The sequence below is a fragment of the Zootermopsis nevadensis genome, unplaced genomic scaffold (assembly GCF_977971745.1).
Source record: "Zootermopsis nevadensis isolate Lab colony 2312 unplaced genomic scaffold, Znev_1.0 Znev_ptg000021l, whole genome shotgun sequence".
NCBI classification, from domain to species: domain Eukaryota; kingdom Metazoa; phylum Arthropoda; class Insecta; order Blattodea; family Termopsidae; genus Zootermopsis; species Zootermopsis nevadensis.
The window spans coordinates 7,562,160-7,581,670 of NW_028259153.1; the positions used below are offsets into that span (position 1 = coordinate 7,562,160).

The 19,511-nt window shown below is 39.1% G+C and overlaps 1 protein-coding gene and 1 long non-coding RNA gene across 3 annotated transcripts in view; one reads left to right on the forward strand and one right to left on the reverse strand.

Moving 5' to 3' along the window:
- Positions 1–17,996, reverse strand: part of LOC110836827 (uncharacterized) — a 234,325-nt gene extending 216,329 nt beyond the window's left edge. Inside the window, exons 1-2 of one of the 2 annotated variants that reach the window (XR_015536152.1) lie at positions 17,839–17,994; positions 5,729–5,797 (exon numbers count right to left, since the gene is read on the reverse strand). This is a non-coding gene — a long non-coding RNA (uncharacterized LOC110836827). Of the gene's footprint in view, positions 1–5,728; positions 5,798–17,838 lie in introns of both variants that reach the window. The other variant, XR_015536153.1, reaches the window with a different exon arrangement.
- LOC110841123 (putative cytochrome P450 6a14) lies at positions 7,724–13,277 on the forward strand. Its single transcript, XM_087352413.1, has 4 exons — positions 7,724–8,693; positions 9,759–9,989; positions 10,953–11,204; positions 12,938–13,277. The coding sequence occupies exons 1-4, from the start codon at positions 7,802–7,804 to the stop codon at positions 13,108–13,110; spliced, it is 1,548 nt and encodes a 515-aa protein (XP_087208539.1). The 5' UTR covers positions 7,724–7,801; the 3' UTR covers positions 13,111–13,277.
- Positions 17,997–19,511: the final 1,515 nt, after the last annotated feature.

Here is a 19,511-nt window from a genome sequence, read left to right on the forward strand (position 1 = left end):
CCAAACCCCTTACGCACTCATTGTTCATAATCATCTTTCCCTTTTATTCAATACTATACGACTTTTGCAGGAAAACCAGCGTCGTTAAATAATTATTAATCATTCTGCGAAATGCGTGGGTTTTATGTGCGTCAACTGTCCGACTCGACATGAACATGATGTCATCTGGTATTTCCTCCTCGACGTTTAGGGGAGTTACTTAGGTACCGAATCTATTTCGTTCTTCATAGTCATCTAAATTGATTAAATATGTTAACTAACAAACATTTTGTGGCTAGAAGAGCTACTGGTGCTCATCAGGGCATTGAACGTCGGGTCTGGTAAAACACGACGTTTTTTTGTGTGTATGTGTGCGTAAATGGTTCAATATTCAGCACTGTCTGCGTTCATTACGGAGATCTATGAAAAACCTCGTCATACCTAAAATGGCCAAATTGATTAATGGAAATCCATTGGTGGCACTGAAGAATTCTCTGCAGAGATACGGCTTCAGACAGTATGAGAGTATTTTGTTAGCAAATGTGAACACAGAGCTTGTTCTTTATGGAATAAGTTTCATAACTGTCGGTGGGATTAGAATCCCTGTGCAAACAATGCTTGGAAAGTTTTGATTGTGTATCCCCCAGAACCAGGGAAAACTTGCACACGACTTACTGGTGATCATTTTAAAAATAAGGGAAAGAGGAATAATCGGATAGCTAAGTTAGCTTCTTCCTTTGTGAGTATCTCTCTTTCTCTCTCTCTCTGCCTTTTAGTATGGAGAGGTCTATGATGTGCAGAGTGGGAATTACTGAATGTTAATTAACACAGGAACCTGTCAAATTAAATTTCATGGCCAAAGATTTAGTAAAACTTCCAGGGCGACAGTCTCCGTCTCTGAACCTCTTTATGCAAACCAAACAATGCTGGCGGTGAACGTATTTTATTTATGTCAAAGTCATTCAGCAATATTACTTGTTTGTTTTATCCAAGTTATGGAAAGTTTATACAGGTTTAACCTTACATACCCTCATGGTGAGAAAGATTCCATGCATATACAACTAATATTTACTACAACTTAAAGTTGCAGGCATTCTTGACATTGGTGTAAGGATGTGAGTAACTGGCTACAAACTCCGGCCGATTTACTCCCTTGAAAAGACACTTACCAAAACGCCGAAAAAACTTCAACATCCGAAGGGGTTTATCCCCGAATACCAGAAGTTCTAGAGTCATACATTCAGTTCTTCGAAAATTAGTTACATAACAAAAACGTTTTCGAACAATTAGTTAGTTAATATCTCAATCAGTCATTTAGAAAATTAGTCAGCAAGTTATAAAACCGTAGAGGTAACTTTATAGACAGAGAAGTTCAGTCGTTAAACTCTATGAGGTTACTGATATGCGAAATTAGAACGGGAAAAATTATTGTTGATTTCAAGAACATTTTATCCGTCTATGATTTCAAATGATTTTTCGGGCATTCAAAGCACATTCAAATTATTCATTGTCAGGACTTTTCCCATCGTCTGTTCTTTAAAATCACGACGTTTCGGAGGCTGGTTCTGTCTCATTCTTCAGGTCCCCGACCCAACAGAGTAGGTACCTCTCACCTGAAGACGGAGATAGAACCAACCTCCGAAACGTCGTGATTTTAAAGAACAGACGATGGAAAAAGTCCTGACAATGAATAATTTTAAGTGTAAACTACAGTCATCAAAACCCTTTAGAATTGAATTCAAAGCATATATTCTGAAGCCCGTTTTTCGGACGTCCACATATTTAAAACAAGTATTCACGCACTTAAATTTGTAACTTCAGGAATAATGCGTACGGTTGCACGCAAAGCTTTTATCGCTGTCACTGTTTCTGCAATTTTTCTGTGGTCCTGGCACGCAATTAGCATTACATTTTTGCGGAAATACAGCGAAGATTTACGACGATTTCATTTTCGGACACTGTGGCTCGCTTCATATTATTCATGCACTAATCATACAGGCTCTTTTCGTAGTTGAGGCATGTTTGTTCGGGGCTTAGAGTGACATTTAACAATATTGATTAAATCGAATACTGCAGCGGAGTAATTATATATCGTAATCGCTCGGACATGCAGTAACATCATCCCTCTACCAAAACATAGTTGTACGTGATTATGTTTGAAGCAATCAATTTATAAAGCGTTTATTATCTCTGTCATTAAACAGCGTTTAAACAGACATTAGAGTTAAAATTAGTACTTCTGTCTCTGTTACAAACTGGCGGAATTCATGACGCATATAGTTTAGTTCTATGGGTGAAAAACCTGATATTACGCCGAGTAAAAGCCACAGAAAAAGTGTTTTTGAAAGTAAGGTTCTGAGATGAACACTAGGACCAAGACAGGATTAAACGAAACAGTGAGAGAACTGCATAATGAGGATCGTTACCATTTGCACCATTCACCTAATAAGATTAGAGTCTTTTAAATAAAATACGGGACATGGGCTACTTAAAGTGGAATACAACATTTTTGTTGGAAAAGGTGAACAGACCCTGGGGACACTTCAGGTTCGGAGTGCATTCAGGTTTCTTAGAATACAACCCAATTACAGCAGCCTAGATGCTCCGATAAAAGTAAGGGAAAAATTGATCGCTTCAATACGAAGACTCCATACCATTCAGTTAGTAAGTCAGTCAGTCCTATAAGTATTAATCTCCAAGGTCTGTGCCATAGCTCATGCGGTTAGTCGCCTGTTTTTTCAACACGGAGGCCCGGGTTCGCTCCAATTGCGGTAAACGTGAGACTTGCATTGGTCAAAGTAGCACTGTGACAGCTTTGTTTACGAGTCCTTCGGTTTTGTTCTGTCAATATCATTCAAACACTGCTCCATATTCACCCATATATCATTTTGGGGGATGAAAAATGCGTCCCTTAGCGACCCAGCTACGGTCTCACCCCATCTCAACAATAATAATAATGACTCTTCAAGCATTTTAAGGCTGCGATAGGATAGTATAAGACTTAATTTGCAGACAAGGAACACCTGGTTCAGATCGTACTCAGCACTGTACTTTAAACGTAACAGCGCACACAAAATCTGAATAAACGCAGGAGACATAAATCAGAAAAAGAATAAATGATACGGCTACTTGTTTTGTGTAGACGCCCTGAAATAATCCAATCCCTCGCACAAAGAGACCTAAATTCTTGTTTCGGAATTAATTCTGTCTCGAAAGATATAAGAAGGTCTGATATGTGAAAAAACTAAATAAGAAGAAACTTTTACGTTAAATTTTTTTAAAAAAATTAAAATTTAGAAACATAAAATGAATTAATTAAATTTCATTTATCTGAATACCGTATTTCTTCATTTATCTGAAGATGAGATCCGGACCATCACTGAATTTCCCATGAGTTTTAAAAGTGACCAAAAACGTCCGTTCAACTGTGCAAACGATTACACGAATCGCTGACAGCTTCATGCCAGTTTTTGTTGTTCTTCTTGTTTGTATGCGCTTCAAACTTCCAACAAAATACGACCGTAGTGTTACTTGATATCACAACCAAACTCCCCTTGACCATATTTCTACCCTGTGAACAACAAAGTAGCACAAAACAGAATATTTCCATTCAGCTGTGTAAGGCCGGCTGGTCTGCCAGCAAATCCACAACAAGCTGATTGCATTACTCTACACATACAGTAAACTGAGTGTGTATCTATCAGTATTCCGCACGGTTACACCACACCAGCTGCAGATGGGATGGGCATTTAAATGTACCCTGAAGCCAATAAAATTATTTACTATTAAGATAATTATAAACATGATCACAAAAATATGAAGGGTTGAAATGTAGGCAATGAGAGAGTACATATATTTTTTCTGTGACATTTGCTATTTGTTACTTCATTAACTTTCCTATTCATTTATCACCTCCAAAGATCACGTTCCCTCTTGAGAAACTGACAGGATTTCTCACCAATGCGCTGAATGACTGCTGGGGGTTAGCTCATCTTCACACAAAACACTGAGACTTCGTTTAAAGATAACGGGATGCAATTTAATTAATATTTGCTAGGATACACGGATTACCTCATAGTGTTGTACAAGTCTGAAATTTATTTGGAACGGAGGAAGATAAACGCCCGGGTACACCTTGACCCCTAACACGCTGTTGTGTGTTTTCTACAACACTCACTTTGTAATTTCAATAAGTTAAATGCCGCATGGGTGTATCAGGTCGTTAAGAAATACAGTTCTTGCCTGCAAGTAAGCGTGTATGGGTCGCTTCCACCCAGCCATTCCGAGGTAATTAGCAAGTGTAATATAATGAACTGGAGTGTAATTAGGGGGTGGAAGGAGTAAGGGGTAGAAACGTTGTTAATGAAGAGGGGGCACAGGGGTGGGATAGTATGTCATAGGAACGACATCTGTTTCTGAAGCTGAATTCCTAAACTTTACACATTCTGTGCAAGTAATCAGTAAATAACTCCTTCCTTCATTGTGTTAAATGACCCTTGTTTAAAATAAAACACTTTTATGTTGGGTCAAACTGGGAATGAGAGGGATACTGAGATTAAATACACTTTTTATCAACTCTGGATGAAACATTCTTTGTTCTGCTTTTGTTAGTATCGTGCGGGAACTTTAAACAATTTCTTACTTCAGTTTGGTTCAGGGTTTGCCAAGAGTTTCGTGGTTATTATAAAAACCCTTGACGTGTAAAAGTCTGGTGAGATTCCTATATTAAGGTAACGGCCCGAAATTTGTAAATATAAATCCGTCTCGTCCAAAATTTCCGGTTATCAGATTCAACTATCACAGTAAAAATGCCATTCATGAGATTACACCACAGGACAGAATAGTAGGCTAAATAAGTATTACATATGCACACTTGATGTTGTAATGGACGTACGCATTTAACTAAATTAAGATATTATACATACACGGAATACGTTTCTTCATTTTGATGGTACACGAACTTGGTTTAAGATTAAAGGATCCTTTTGTCACTAGCAAGTTGCAAAATAAATATATTTGGTCTACTTTGAGGTAAAGAGCAGGAATTTCGAAAATAAAAAGGTATCAAATTATACGGTCCATTAAAACAAGGAAATTAAAAGTAAGAGATAATTTTAGAGATATTTAAAACTTCCACAGAATTATTGTTCTGTTATCGTAGAAAAGACAAACGTAATTATTACATATGCTGACATAGTGTGGTTAGTTTGGACAAGCCAAATATCTGACAGGCATTAATAACAGCTTTCTTAACCAGCTGTCGCTGGAAAAGAAACAATAATGATAACATTGACAACACATTAAAAGTAGCCGTATTTCCTGGTGTATCAAACAAGCCAGCGAATAAGACGTATAGCCGTTTCAGAAACAGAAGTTAAGAAACATCTCCCTCCCAAATATTTTTCATTTTCTTAGAAAGCGATGTATTATATATTATAACAAAACTGTTTGATTGTTAATTAAAGTAATTTTTCTTTCTTATATATATTAAACACATAACAAACAAAATAAAATTATAAATACGACCAGGCATGTTTCAAGGCATTGTTCAAAACAGCAATGTACAATATATATGAATTGTAACTCGGAAGTCACTTCCAAGAAAAGAATGTTTCAACATTTAACTCATTTTCAACGTAACTACCCGAAGTAGTACGACATGCTCGTTTTAGAGGCGAAGATGTGCTTCCTATACACCAGGAAGTAAGTCGTATAGATGGTTAGCTGCTCATTTGCGTTTTTGACTCACCCCAGAACACAGCTGAGTTCAGTACAGCTGAGAAATTCATTCTGTCCTTACGAATCCGTCACTTCTTACCTGTCAAAAAAAAGAATTTTAACTGAAAACAGCAAATGTCACTTTATTAAAATAAGTTACACAGAGTGTTCCGTTAAGTTCTGGACCAAGGAAGAGCGATGCTATTTGTCAAAGTACAGAAAAATACGAAAAGGGAAAAGTTGTTGCTCGTCATTTGTTTGCAGTCACGTGTGTTGAAATTTTTTACCTAGGACAAGCCGTTACATTCCCAACAAAAAGTTTCGACCATTTTTCCACGAGTTTTTCAATTACTGCCTGCTTTCAATAAACTATGTATTAACACCACGATAATCCGCTTGGTACACTTTAACTTACTCTACCATCAGCCCCAGCTTGATTTTCCTGCAAATTTCTGAGGTGGGAACAACAGTGCAAGATTTTTATTGAATTACTTGCCATTCTTAAATAAACTGACTAATAATTTTACTGAAAATTTATTATTTTTCACTCACAATACGTTTGTGAAACCACACCGAATAAAGTGAATATATAACACAATTCCTGGGCTATAATTAGCTTCAGACTCCATAGTTCTGTTGGGAGAAAATAACACAGCAGGTCTATTAATATTCGTTTTCCTTTTCACAAACCTTTGGGTACCGGCATTACTTTCCTTGCAGCTCTAAGGTTTATGTTTTATTATGAAATATGCTCTGTCATAATTAGAATACGAGGTCTAATCCTTCGGGGACACTAAAATGTGCTGTGCGTATGGCGAGTGATTCTGAAACATGTTTCTCTGCTGTTCTGCATTCCTTTGCTTGCCAAAGACAGACCTAATACATGGATTCTTTTTTCACAAATTATGTAAGCCATAAAAAATGAGGGCTTACTCAGGCATGGACCATAACGTTCTTCGAGTGCAAGATTATTGTTTATTCCATGCGAGAACTGGGGCTGTTACGTTAGTATGGGAGCTACTGCCGGCATTATAAAGTTGCTTGCTTGTTGTTGTAGGCTCAGGTAAGTGGTGCCCACACTCGCTCGTTCTACGTTATCAATTTTCATGAATTATGTGACGTAATACACATGACAAAGCAAGAGAAGGCGAGAAAAAGAAGCCAGTTTATTTCGAAGAAATGACGCAAATTCCCCAGAGTTGGAAAATATTTGGCAAGAAGGTGGTATAGTTTGCGTTACAGATAAAAAGTCATGATTACATTTGTGCTGTGGTTATAAGTAGGTTTTTAATCAATACAAATTCTGACAGCCACAAATCCTTCTTTTCCCGGGGGTCTTACAGAAAACAAATTAAATTGAAAGAATAAGATAATGTCCTTACTTGCGGATATAACTGAATTAGCTGCCATTTTTTGTTGCTGATATTTCGGGGGACTGCATTTTTACAGATTATTATCTGGCTTAATAGTAACATATTTACTCAAATGACTCAAAAATATCTAAGAAATAAAATGTCTTCCTGAGTAACTTATTAATTTACCAGTAGCAATCTAACTGAACTCTGCCAGGATAGCTAAAACTGTACGTCTACTTCAGTCCTGATTATGGAGACAGTAGGTTCCCCGAAACGTTTCTATCTACGAATAAATCCACATGGCCCAGAATTCAGAACCCAGGAGACTCATATCAACGACAGTTAGTCAAGATATTTCCCGTATTTAGTGCAGTCCGAACGTTTTGCAGAGTTCACAAAGGCCGGCATTTAGATTCTATTATCACGCCAGACCAATTATTATATTGCATTATATTTTATTCTATCAGTTTTCTGCATCAACAAGTGGGTGACGTTTTATTTTTAGTACGACACTGATAACAGCCAAAGGATTACTTGAAAGCAGTGTATTACTTAACGCAAACAAGCACCAAATCAGTAATTCGTTGACACTATCTTATCAGTAAATGCATTATCATTGACGTTCAAATATGGCTGATTACTCTTTATATTACAATGTACCAAAGGGTAGCAGCGTCAGAACAGTCTGAGATCTATTCAAAGTAATTTGTATACTTTGCACGTGAAAGTTCCGCTGGAAGTTGGTGACCATGGAGACACTCACTTGCACATCTGCATTGCTTGGTGTTATGGTTGTTTTGCTCGGAGCCTTTTATGTTTACATCAAGCGCAAGTTCAATTACTGGAAGCAGAAAGGCGTCCTGTACCTGAAGCCGTCCTTCCCCTTTGGTAATTGTGCAGACATTGTATTGATGAGAAAGACTTTTGGGGAATGTTACACTAAACATTACAAAGCGTATACCGGGAACAAATACGGCGGAATATACTTCATGCATCGGCCACAGCTGTTAATTCGAGATCCAGATATTATAAAGAACATTCTTGTTAAAGACTTCGATCATTTTCATGATCATGGATTCGCTTTTGATGAAAAGATTGACCCGTTGTCTGGAAACTTGTTTATGTTAACCGGACTGAAATGGAAAGAGCTAAGGACAAAGCTGTCACCCACATTCACATCAGGAAAGATGAAGATGATGTTCCAGACTTTGGTTGGCTGTGGGTTGGAACTGCGCGAGCACGTGAAGAAATCCGCTGAACAAGAAGGCATTTTGGAACTGAGGGACGTACTCGCCAAGTTCTCCACTGACGTCATTGCTTCCTGCGCCTTTGGCATAGAGTGTAATTGTCTCAAGAATCCCAATGCAGTATTCAGGCAGTGGGGAAAAAGGATTTTTGAGCCCACTTTCGAGGCGATTGCGAGAGGCATGCTATATCTCCTGGTGCCATCTGTCGCAGTTGCCCTTAGAATTTCAAGCACTCCTAACGACATTACAAACTTCTTCCGCACGATGGTTTGCGAGACTGTGAGCTTCAGAGAGAAGCATTCTGTAAAGCGGAACGACTTTTTGCAACTACTGATTCGACTCAAAAATAAGGAAAACCTCGAACCTGACACCTCACCAGAACAACATGATCCAAGTAAGTACTGCACTTTTGTCGTCAATATCTGTAAACTTTAAGTCATGTCAGTCTGCTAATTCCCAGGCCTGTATTTACCACAAAACAAGTTTGAGTTCCTAGGTGCTAGGTGCAGATAGTATAATATTAAAATGAATATAAAAACAAATAGGATATGAGTAATCTGGCTAATGAGATATCAATTGTAGACTTTCCTAAACACTGTTATGAACCTTCGAATATACTCATGACCAGCTGAGTAATTATAAACTTTTACTAAAAACTTTATGCCGTGGTATCGTTAATGAGCTCACACGGATTACACCATCAGGCGTAGTTTGAAGTGATATTATTCCTCAGACAATGAATTCTTCGGACGTTTATCAAGATTCCTTGAGAAAATGTCAGTTATATGATACATTCAACGGGAAGCGAATCACAAGAAATTTTATGGCGTATGAACGACAGATATAAATCAATACAATATGGAGCAGCAGTAAGTATAGACTCCTCCACTCTTACGTTAGTACGAGTGACAGCTAACTAGGATTCAGGTAGCATAACCTGGACATTAAACATTTCTGATACAGCAATTCGCAATCGGATACGATTCTGAGCCAGTCCCATCAAGATTTAATTATCACAGTCTATTTGATAAAGATTTTATCTTTATTATCCATTTATTTACCGACCTTCGAAAGAGGCGCTTTCGTAGGATTTCGGTGCTAAAATTCTAAACGCGTTTACCGTCTCGCTCAATAGTCTTACATATTAACCCTGCAGTATCCTCGCCGATTTCACAATCCTAACAAATATAGTGGTTAAATATTCTATACTGTCCATGTACCTCGTTCCCCTCAGAGCCAAATATTTCCATGGTAATTGTTTTTAAACAATTGCTTCTGTTTGAGATTTGACATTCTCTGAGCTGTAAAGATGCCTCCGCAGTCATTTAGATCTTTTTCCGAAACGTCCGCATCTACTTCCAACTTCACAAAACCTCACAACCCGTGTTCATCCTCAAGAACCATTAGGATATGTTATTTCTTCAGAATCAAAAAATTCGAATGTGCTTTTCGCCCACAGAATCGGCTGGTATGACAATGGACGAGATTGCAGCTCAAGTGTTCGTCTTCTTTATCGCTGGTTTTGAGACATCTTCGGCCACCATGAGCTACTGTTTATACGAGCTGGCACTGAACCCTGATGTCCAGCAACGAGTTAGGGACGAAGTAGACACTGTCTTGCAGAAACATGGCGGAGCCATCACATATGAGGCTATTCAGGAGATGGAGTATTTGGACAAGGCAGTGGCAGGTGAGATCCGCCCGTATCTCTTCAATCCACGCCCGCCGCGTGTGGACCACTACACGTCTCTTCAGTTTACACGACATTGCATCTGAAAAGCCACGTAAAATCTCAAGGGCAAAAGTGAAAGTTTTGTTCCGAAAGTCATTTAATATCGGGAGATAAAACACTGACAATATCAAATCTCACACGATCCTGAGCCAATTCCATCTATTTCTTGTTCCTAAAATTCACTCAAAATCCGTTTTAACATTGTTCTTCCTTCTTCATCTTCCAAATGGCAGCTTCCAAAAACGTTCCCCCACCAAAATATTATATTAATTTCTTGTCTCTCCCTCAGGAACTACATTTCCGACCCGTCGTAATCACTTTCAGCTTACTATTCTACTGTTGTATGCATGGGTATGAAACTTGATCTATTACAATATGAGAAGAACAGAGTTTGACGGTATCTGACAAAACAGAGTACTGAGACGAATGTTTCGGCACTATAGCATGGAGTGACAAGCTGGAAAAAATTGCGTAACGAGGCGCTACATAATTTGTACAGTTTATCAAACATTATTATCATATCAAATCAATAAGAATGAGATGGGCGGGACATTAGGGCGCATGGTAGTGTTGAGGAATTCTCAGGCGGTACACGATTTTGCCTGAAGGCAGAAGGTAATTAGGAAACAAAGGTATAGATATGAAAATGATATTAAAATTGATGTTATTGAAGTAGGGCAGGAGGGTGTTACACGGATTCATCTGGCTAACCACAGTAGCTACGAAGAGTTCTAGTAAACAGAAAAATAATTATTTTGGTTCCTTAAATGACTGGGGAGTTCTTAAATACCTGAGAGCAATATCTGCTTCTAAAGAAAGGACTATGCTCCTTAAATATTTCTGTAATCTCAAGTGGTTCAAAGAATGATGAAAACGGCATTAGAACAGAGCAATAACAAACAATTTTTCACTGTGTTAAAGAGACACTACGCAAGTATCCTCCATTGACCTTCCTCAACCGGGAGTGTAGCAAAGAATACCAGATACCAGGAACACACGTCACCGTGGAGAAGGGGGTACATGTGGTAATCCCCATCGAAGCAATGCACAACGACGCACAGTACTTCCCAGAACCTGACAGGTTCGATCCTGAGAGATTCAGCGAAGAAGCAAAGAGCGCGAGGCACCACTATGTGTACCTGCCATTTGGTGAAGGACCGAGGATCTGCATAGGTAACCAATCCAATCCACCGTTTTAACCACAGTCTACTAGTGCGCAGTCGCTTGTCTGTCTGAGCGCTTATCTCTACCTGGGCGTTTGCTTTCGTAATCTGAACTAGCTACGTTTCAGCGAAATTGCGGATTATGGATGTTGCGTAGTGTAGTCTCGACCCACCGACAGACCGACGTTTCAGAGATGCTGTCCATTTCTGATACTACACATATGCAACATCCATTGGTCGTTTTCATACCAATCAGTCACTGTACGCACAGAGCTCAACAACAAATGACGTGATCAGCGAAAAATCAAGGCTGACGAGTCTGGTTAATATTCACTCTCGGCCCTTTTTTGTGCACTCCCTCGCTAATGTCAAACAGTAAATTTAAACTGAATAAAAATTTACTTGGATATTATCCATCGTCTAGTAATAAAACGTAAAAAACGTAAAACGACGTTTCGGAGATGAGGCTCTATCTCCGTCTTCAGGTTCCTACTCAGTTGGGCCCACTAGATAGAGCTAATCCCTATCCCCAACTGAGTAGGAACCTGAAGACGGAGATAGAGCCTCATCTCCGAAACGTCGTTTTACGTTTTTTACGTTTTATTACTAGACGATGGATAATATCCAAGTAAATTTTTATTCAATTGACTCTTCACCATCGTCAAGAAGTTTTAGAGTAAATTTAAAACTGGTGCGTGCGTGTGTATGAGGGCCTTTGCTGACGTGTTTCAATGTCAAGATGTCGGAAAAAAAGATTACAACGAAATACAAATAGCCGGTTGTGTTTATTCATCGCTGGAATAACCAGTCGCCTTGTTTAATTTCGACTATTTCTGAAAGAAGTGACATTTCTTAACTGCGTAGGTCAGTGTTGTACGTTTGAACATTCCGTATCACTACGCGATGTGGGTACGTTTAGCCTGCATCGTTCTTACCAGCCATAATTCATAAACATAAACCTAGCCGTGCTATAGTTAAGTCGGTTAGTTGCCGCCTTATTACAGAGAAAACCGAGGTTCGCTCACAAGTCAGTCCATATGGATCTGTGGTGGATAAATCGGTTCTGCGACAGCTTTTTCTCCTTGTATTTTGGGTCTCCCCTGTCAATATCATTCACTCGTATATCATGTGAGGAATGGACGAAGTGCCCGTTAGAGGTCCAGTCCAAGAAATCGGGCACCGTCACAGAGCAAAATTATATTCGTTCGGCACCATAACGTAGCGTAAAGCTTACCAAACCAAAACGTTAGGTTTCCAACGTCACTAAAAGCGCTGGCGAACAACAGCGTCAATTTCGAGAAGACCACCTCCCTCCCTATATCGAGGGAGTGGTATTATCTCCGGACAGATATCTGCCTAAATCAATTTTTATACAAATCTTATGACTAATTTCAGAGATTAAACACGCAGACAGACACAGCATATACAATATAGGTTAATTTTGTACATTTTCCACTACTGTAATACTGCTCCGTGGAGTACAGTCCTCTTGAAAAGCCGATAGTACACTCAGCTAATGAAGATATTCCCCGCCTTTTATGCAACCAAAAGGTTCATAACCGGACTCACGAGAGACGCCACACATCCGTATCCTAAGTGGCAGAAATACAATCCGAACCCGCCCACCCTATTTCCCTTGTATCCACTTTAATATTATCCTCGCAACCACGCGCAAGTCTTGCGAGTAGTCTCTTCCTTCTAAGGTTCAAAAAAAATATTTCCTGAAGCAATTGTCTTTTCCAGGGATGCGCTTCGGACTGATGCAAACAAAAGTGGGACTCGTCTCTCTCATATCAAATTGTGAGTTTGGCATCTGCAGTAAAACTTCAATTCCATTGCAGAAAGATCCCAAGCAGTTCACAAACACGCCCAAAGAGGGGATCTGGCTCCAAATCAAAAACCGAATGGCCAAATGACTCCAGTTAAATGGCCTACCATGTAATTTGTTAATGAACTTTAAACAGCTCTTCAATTTTATAACTGAATATGATACGTATGCCTTACCGGTGACGGTATTTTATAGATTTTAAGTTATTTACAACTCAGTTTGTCCTCTGAAAATAAATAATTCCATATCCCAGAATTTGCAGTTCAGTATATATTGGCTAGCTTCTGACCACTTCTGCTTTCTAAGATTACAAATATGTACGTGATGTGTTGTGAATTTTCAGTATTAATTCAACTTCAGCAAATGGCAGAGGAGGGACTGCGAAAACCGAAAACAACATTTCAATAAAAATAAGCCCGTTTCCGATCCAAGGTTCGAACCCGGGAAACCCAAGCACGAAGCAGCAGATTGCTAGCCAGTAGGACCACGTTGTGACGTCATGTACTAAATTGATAACTGATTTATTTAGTCTAGTTGGTTCCCTCCCTTCCCGTTTCGTCTATTCTCACCTTGCCTATTTCCTTCTTTTTAAATCATCTTTCACTTTATAGTTCTTTAATTATCCTGTATTTATTATTTTATATTATCGCTAACTAACTAACTAGCTGGCTTACGGAACCCGAAGGCTCATCACCGAATTAACCAAAGCCCTCCACCGGACCCTGTCCTGGGCCAACAAAATCCAGTCTCCTTCAACTAATATCTCCCGTAGATCCCGCCATACATTATTCTCCCATCTATGTCTAGGTCTCCCCAGCGGTCTATTCCCCTCAGGTTTCCTAACCAACACCTGGTGCACACCTTTTATCCTATCCACGCGCGTTCTGTAATCACTTATCATTATTCCTCAGTTCTTCCCCACTTCTCGTCACTTTTTCCTGGTTTCCTCATCCTTCCTATAATTCTTCCCAACTTTTCTCCTCACTTATTTATTCTTACTACTTATCAATTACGTAAAGTAATTTACAATATTTGTACCGCTGAACTAATGAGTTCTACCACATGTCTCTAACAACTGCTGTAATTAATCTCTACTCTCTGACTTAATGAAGGATGGACACGTAACCCATTATAACTGTTTATACCAAATGTCAGCTATCGTTATATTTGGAAAGTAAATCAGAGATCCAACGAGATGTTTACTGCCATTATGCACAGCAATTATCTGTCATGAGTACTCAGGCGTACTAATTTATTTGTATTTGAAATATCACTGGATCTGATCTCTGACAGAACCTGATAGATGTCCTCAGTACTTTGACTCTGCTCTGCAGAATAGGGGAACGAGAGAAATGCGTTAAAAGAAGAGAGTTTGTCTGTCGACAAACATTTGAATTTTCGTCTTTTGTTTATATAACGACATTTTCTCAACTACACAGTCCTGAATTCTGAATTTATAAGGGTCTGCGAAGAAGCGATCGTAGCTTATTTTTAGGTAACAACTCAGCGTATTCCTAGAAACACAAATAAATATGGAATTCCTGCATCAATCCGACATCGAAACCCTGGAAAAAGAATTGGTTTGTTAACCACTGAACCACGAGCGACGCCCTGAAGGTTCAACCTTGCAATGGCTTCGAAAAGTAAAATTTCACAGTTCAACCACCTGACACACCTTGTATCCCGAGAAGACCACAACAACAAACAATAACTCATCGCAATCTCCTTCCTGTCCACCGGATACCAAAGCCGATTTACAGGAATGAATTAACAGTCCCAAGAATAGTCATCAAATTTCCGTCCGGAACTTGTCTGCTCCTGATGAACGTGATGGACAACCCTGCGTGCAAAGTTTCGCACCGGGCCGAGTCCTCATGTTGAATATTTAATTTGTTCCATCTTATCTTTCCTCTGCACTGTCTGCTGTAGATTACTGTCTGATCCTAGCTAATTCCCTCAGCTACTTCTAGTTCCTTTCTTCTCCTGATTTACCATCGTCTTTGACGTCTCATTTCCACCTCGACATAACACGACATAGGCGGCTTTACATTTTTAAGTAGCGTTTAATATTCAACAAAACTGACTGCTTCCAACTGTCAGGATTTTACACCGCAGATTCCACGAACTGCAACTGAACATCCTCTCGAAATAATATTTCTCACTTGAAAATACATAGAAATCATAAAATAGACGCATAATAATGGCTGTACGGTGAAGGTAATCGCATTATGAGGAGCACAGGATACAATCCGGAGAATACGGTAGTACGTAGACAGTATTATTTTCCTCAGTCACCCTGATGAGAGCTATCGATAGGAGGATAATACCCTGAATGAGACCACGACAACTTCCTTCCACATTAATTCAAACTCATTTTTCAATCATTCTATGATTCTGCAGCATCTTAAAGCATCCCAGTCCGAGCTATTGACAAAGTCGTTAAATAAACCACGCAGAAAACAATTAAACTAAAAATTAATGAACAGCTAAATAGACGTATAAATCTGATAAATTTAACGATGCTTTCTCAACTTCGTGTATTATATGACTGTAACAAGAGGACAATATTGTGCGTAGGTACCTTGCCCCAAAACAATTCAGGCTTATGTTGATTAAAACTACAGATGATAAACCAGGTCGTGTTTAATGTATTATGAATTCTAATCACAGAAGATATCGCCATTTTCCAAGTATAAAGTTCCAATAAAAAATGTCCCACAAAAATTCGTGGCACACCTGAAACCTTTTGGCGGCACATGGATTCCGGAACACCGGGTCACATAAAGCAGAGACGTTCATGTTTCGGAAGTCCTCACAGGTATCAGCCAACCCTCGTCATAAAAGTTGCCTTCATTCCCATAATAACTGGTACACGTAGGAACACATATGACGGCACAGAGACGAAAAATGCTTTGTCACGTCACTTTCACTCATAAATGACGAGGCAACGAGGAATACCTAAAACTAGGTGAATTAAACGATGAGGAGATAAAATTTTGAATATGCCTCTCAATGGCGGTTATTAAAAATCTTAATTTATAACAAGTCTTTTGAAGTCACAGCGTGGTGAACGGACGTAAGGAGGTGCATTAGAACAGACGGATGAACGGGAGATCTGTGTGTCCGTTCTCGTGTATCTTTTTGAAACTACTGAACGGATTCCCAGTTGTAAGATTTTGGATTCTCATGGCGGTAAAGATTGCGATGTTGCTGTTCTGGGTCATGAATCCGTGTAGACTCTTACGTAGATAAAAAAGTTTCAGAGAAACACGTCGGCTTTATATTACGCCCTGAAGATAGGAACACTTTGTTTTTCCGAAACGTTGGTATCTACCTACGAATCTACACGGATTCATGACCCAGAACAGTGACATCGCCGAATTCTGTGTTGTGCAAAGAACGTTTTTGGAAAAAATTAATTCTTATTCATATGAGTGGCTCTAGAAGTCAAAGTCTTGTGGAAATTCTTTTTTATAAGATTTTCGTGACACTTTTCCACTTGCACTAATGATAAACCCCGCCATTCAAGCTTAAATTTTCTGAATGTAATATATTTATTATTATGCCGCTATTATGTTATATAATAAAACATATATTTTATTTTCCTTCAATTTTAGTGGTCTGGAGACGCAGTGGGCTACTAACCAGATCGGGGAATTCCCCACTGATTTATACTATTCAGTACTTAACTCCTACTTTAAACCATATAAAATAAAATATCAAATATAATATTACAGTTTTTCTCAAAAATTGTTCGTAGCACAAAATACGATGCAAAATACAGGCTGAATCACGTTAAGACATTCAAGTTTTACTTCAAAAAAGCGTTTTATATATAGTGTGAACTGTAATGAAATACAAGAAACTATAATTGATAACCACGTATTATTACAATTTAATGCAACAAGCTTCATTAGAACAAGTTAGTGCCTGTAATAAACAAGTATCGAGGTCAATGCGGCATGCAACGTGACTTGAAGCCCATTTGAACAAATACAAGACGCTGTGCCACTAGAAAGCTGGTTCCGCTCGTGTCTAGTTCAGACTTGCTGATGCACGAAATGACAGATGGCGACGGTCAGAAAGAACTTTGTCAGTGCCCCATGTTGTCTCTCTGCCAAGCAAACAGGGCAGGTGATATGAATGCAAAGAAGGCAAATGCGTTTGTTCTGCGATTTCCTCGACGTAACAAGCTTATACTTGTATTAAACACATCTACTACGCGGTCACGTCTGTCAGCACACTATAGGCACTGAAACTAATCCATACATTTCGATTTAATCTGGTAACGGGAGTCGACATTAAACATTGCTGAACTATTTTTATTCTGTTTCGTGTCAATACAGTATAAGCCTCTGATTTACAAGAAGCTCAAATCAAATTTTATCAAGATGGCTGACGTTTCAGAGGTGCTTTTTGCCTCCGTTATCAGGGTGATAAAACAAGCGAGCATCTCTGCCAGAACACAAGACACAACAACCCAGAAGATAGCCATCTACGTATTCGCTGCCGTGAGAACCTAAAATCTCTAAGGTTTATCAATGTTCTCATATATTCAACACACAAAAAATTAATGCGTAGAAGAAAATATACGGCTCTTAAAGATCAATAAATTTGAAATAAAGTTGGAAATTTACGGGTGTCAAACTAGTCAAAACATTTCTCGTGTTTTCGGAGCTTCAAACTTCATTCCCATATACATAAAAGCCTGCCACGGGACTCTGTTCTGAACATGAAATCACCATCGTACAATACAACACCTCTAATTTTGTTTCGCTGTTTTTGTAGTATTAATTACATTATTTTAATTACTCACAACTGCTTCATGATTCACTTTAACGCTGTTCTCGTTGAATTTCTGCTCCGTCATTTTACTACAACCTATCACTGCACTCACCACTTCAATAAAGACGACCACCTGCTCACACACAGAACAAAATTGCAAGTCACGGTCACCATGAATCTCACACGTAGAGATACGTACGAAAATATAAAAAAAAACACTTCTACCAACATAGACCACCAAGCCGAAACTATAAATAACAAAAGCAACACTGGGAGCGAAACAGTTTCAGTGGAAAGTCACCAAAATTTGTGTAGACAGAATAATTAGAAGTTTCCTTTCATTAAAGGCACGTCCAGATTACATACACATGCTATAGGTGCATTAATATCAATCTACTAAGAAACAAAGCATCATTTCAGATCATGAAATGTAATTTTACAATTTACAAATAAAGTGTTTTCTAGTAACACGAAGAAAATAGGGAATTTCATGTTAAACTCTTAAAACGTATTTTCCTGTTGCGCAGATTTATAGTCATATTAAGGTACTGTAAATATTGGCCTTCTGGGTTGTAACGCCATGTGGACTTATGGGTACATACCAAACTTTTCTGAAGAACATACTGCCTACATCTTCAGCCCTGAAAGTAGAAGCCGTGTGAGACTCTCGGAGGTGAAGTTAACGATGTTGTTCTGGGTTCTGACCTGCGTAGTCTCGCAGGTAGACAACGTAGAGGCAATATTTCTCTCTTGAATATTTATATTAACTTGCAAGTTCACGCGGTGTTACAACTCAGGAGATCAATAACAGCGTGGCTTTACGCAAGATACGAGGTCACATAACAAATTCTCGTAGCAACTTTAATTTACTTCTGCTATCAAGTGGTGTGGATGCGTAGAAGCGAAGAGCAGGATTACCGTTATCCGAAACCTAACTCAGGACAAAGAAAATTAAATTGTTCTCTGGTATAAAAACATAATTCTGAACCTGAATTCACTGTGAAATATCAGAACTTCAAAAGTCATTAGTCAGCAAACAAGATCTGCAATAGAGGGAACAGATCGGGACTTCTATGCTGAAGGGCGTCTACATTACATTCGGCTCAACAGTTCGCAGGAAACAATCGACAAGTTACAGTCAATCGAAGGAAGAAATATGGAAGCGACTGGGGGGGGGGGGGGGGGGTCGCAAAGAGGGGCAAATTTTGTGTTCCGAATCGGTCGAGTCGAGTGCAGTGCAAACACATGGACGTTGACACGGAACATAGAGCGACGCGACCCTGAACGCAGCGGTGGATCTGCGAGCGTCGCGGATCCTTAGGCTATTTTACGACACTCTTTCAACTACACGTGCTTATAGGTAAAGAATTAAAAGGTGTCCCTGGTGTTAAATTAAGCACCACGCCATGCAGACGTATTGGGGAGGGGGTGGAAATATAACAACGCGTTATTATCATCCGCACTGGGTGGTTAGCTTCGGCCGCTATAGTCCAGGGGAAATAATCTGGTATCCACTGGCTAGGACGACGGAGAAAAGAAATTTTTTGCACCACTAGGATTCGAAACTCCGTCGTACAGTCACAGATTGGTTGCTACACGCTTGTTAGTAACTCCCCTGGTTTATGAAACCAAATTATGAACCGAACCGGTTCTGTGGCACGTCAAACTTCGTATCACATGGATAATCGGCGATATTTCGTCAAG

Bases quoted from the DNA above. Each gene is read 5' to 3' on its own strand.
- LOC110841123 (XM_087352413.1), top strand. From the start codon at position 7,802: ATGGAGACACTCACTTGCACATCTGCATTGCTTGGTGTTATGGTTGTT. The intron at 9,990-10,952 runs GTGAGATCCGCC...ACTGTGTTAAAG, and splicing joins TTTGGACAAGGCAGTGGCAG to AGACACTACGCAAGTATCCT. The intron at 11,205-12,937 runs GTAACCAATCCA...TGTCTTTTCCAG, and splicing joins AGGACCGAGGATCTGCATAG to GGATGCGCTTCGGACTGATG.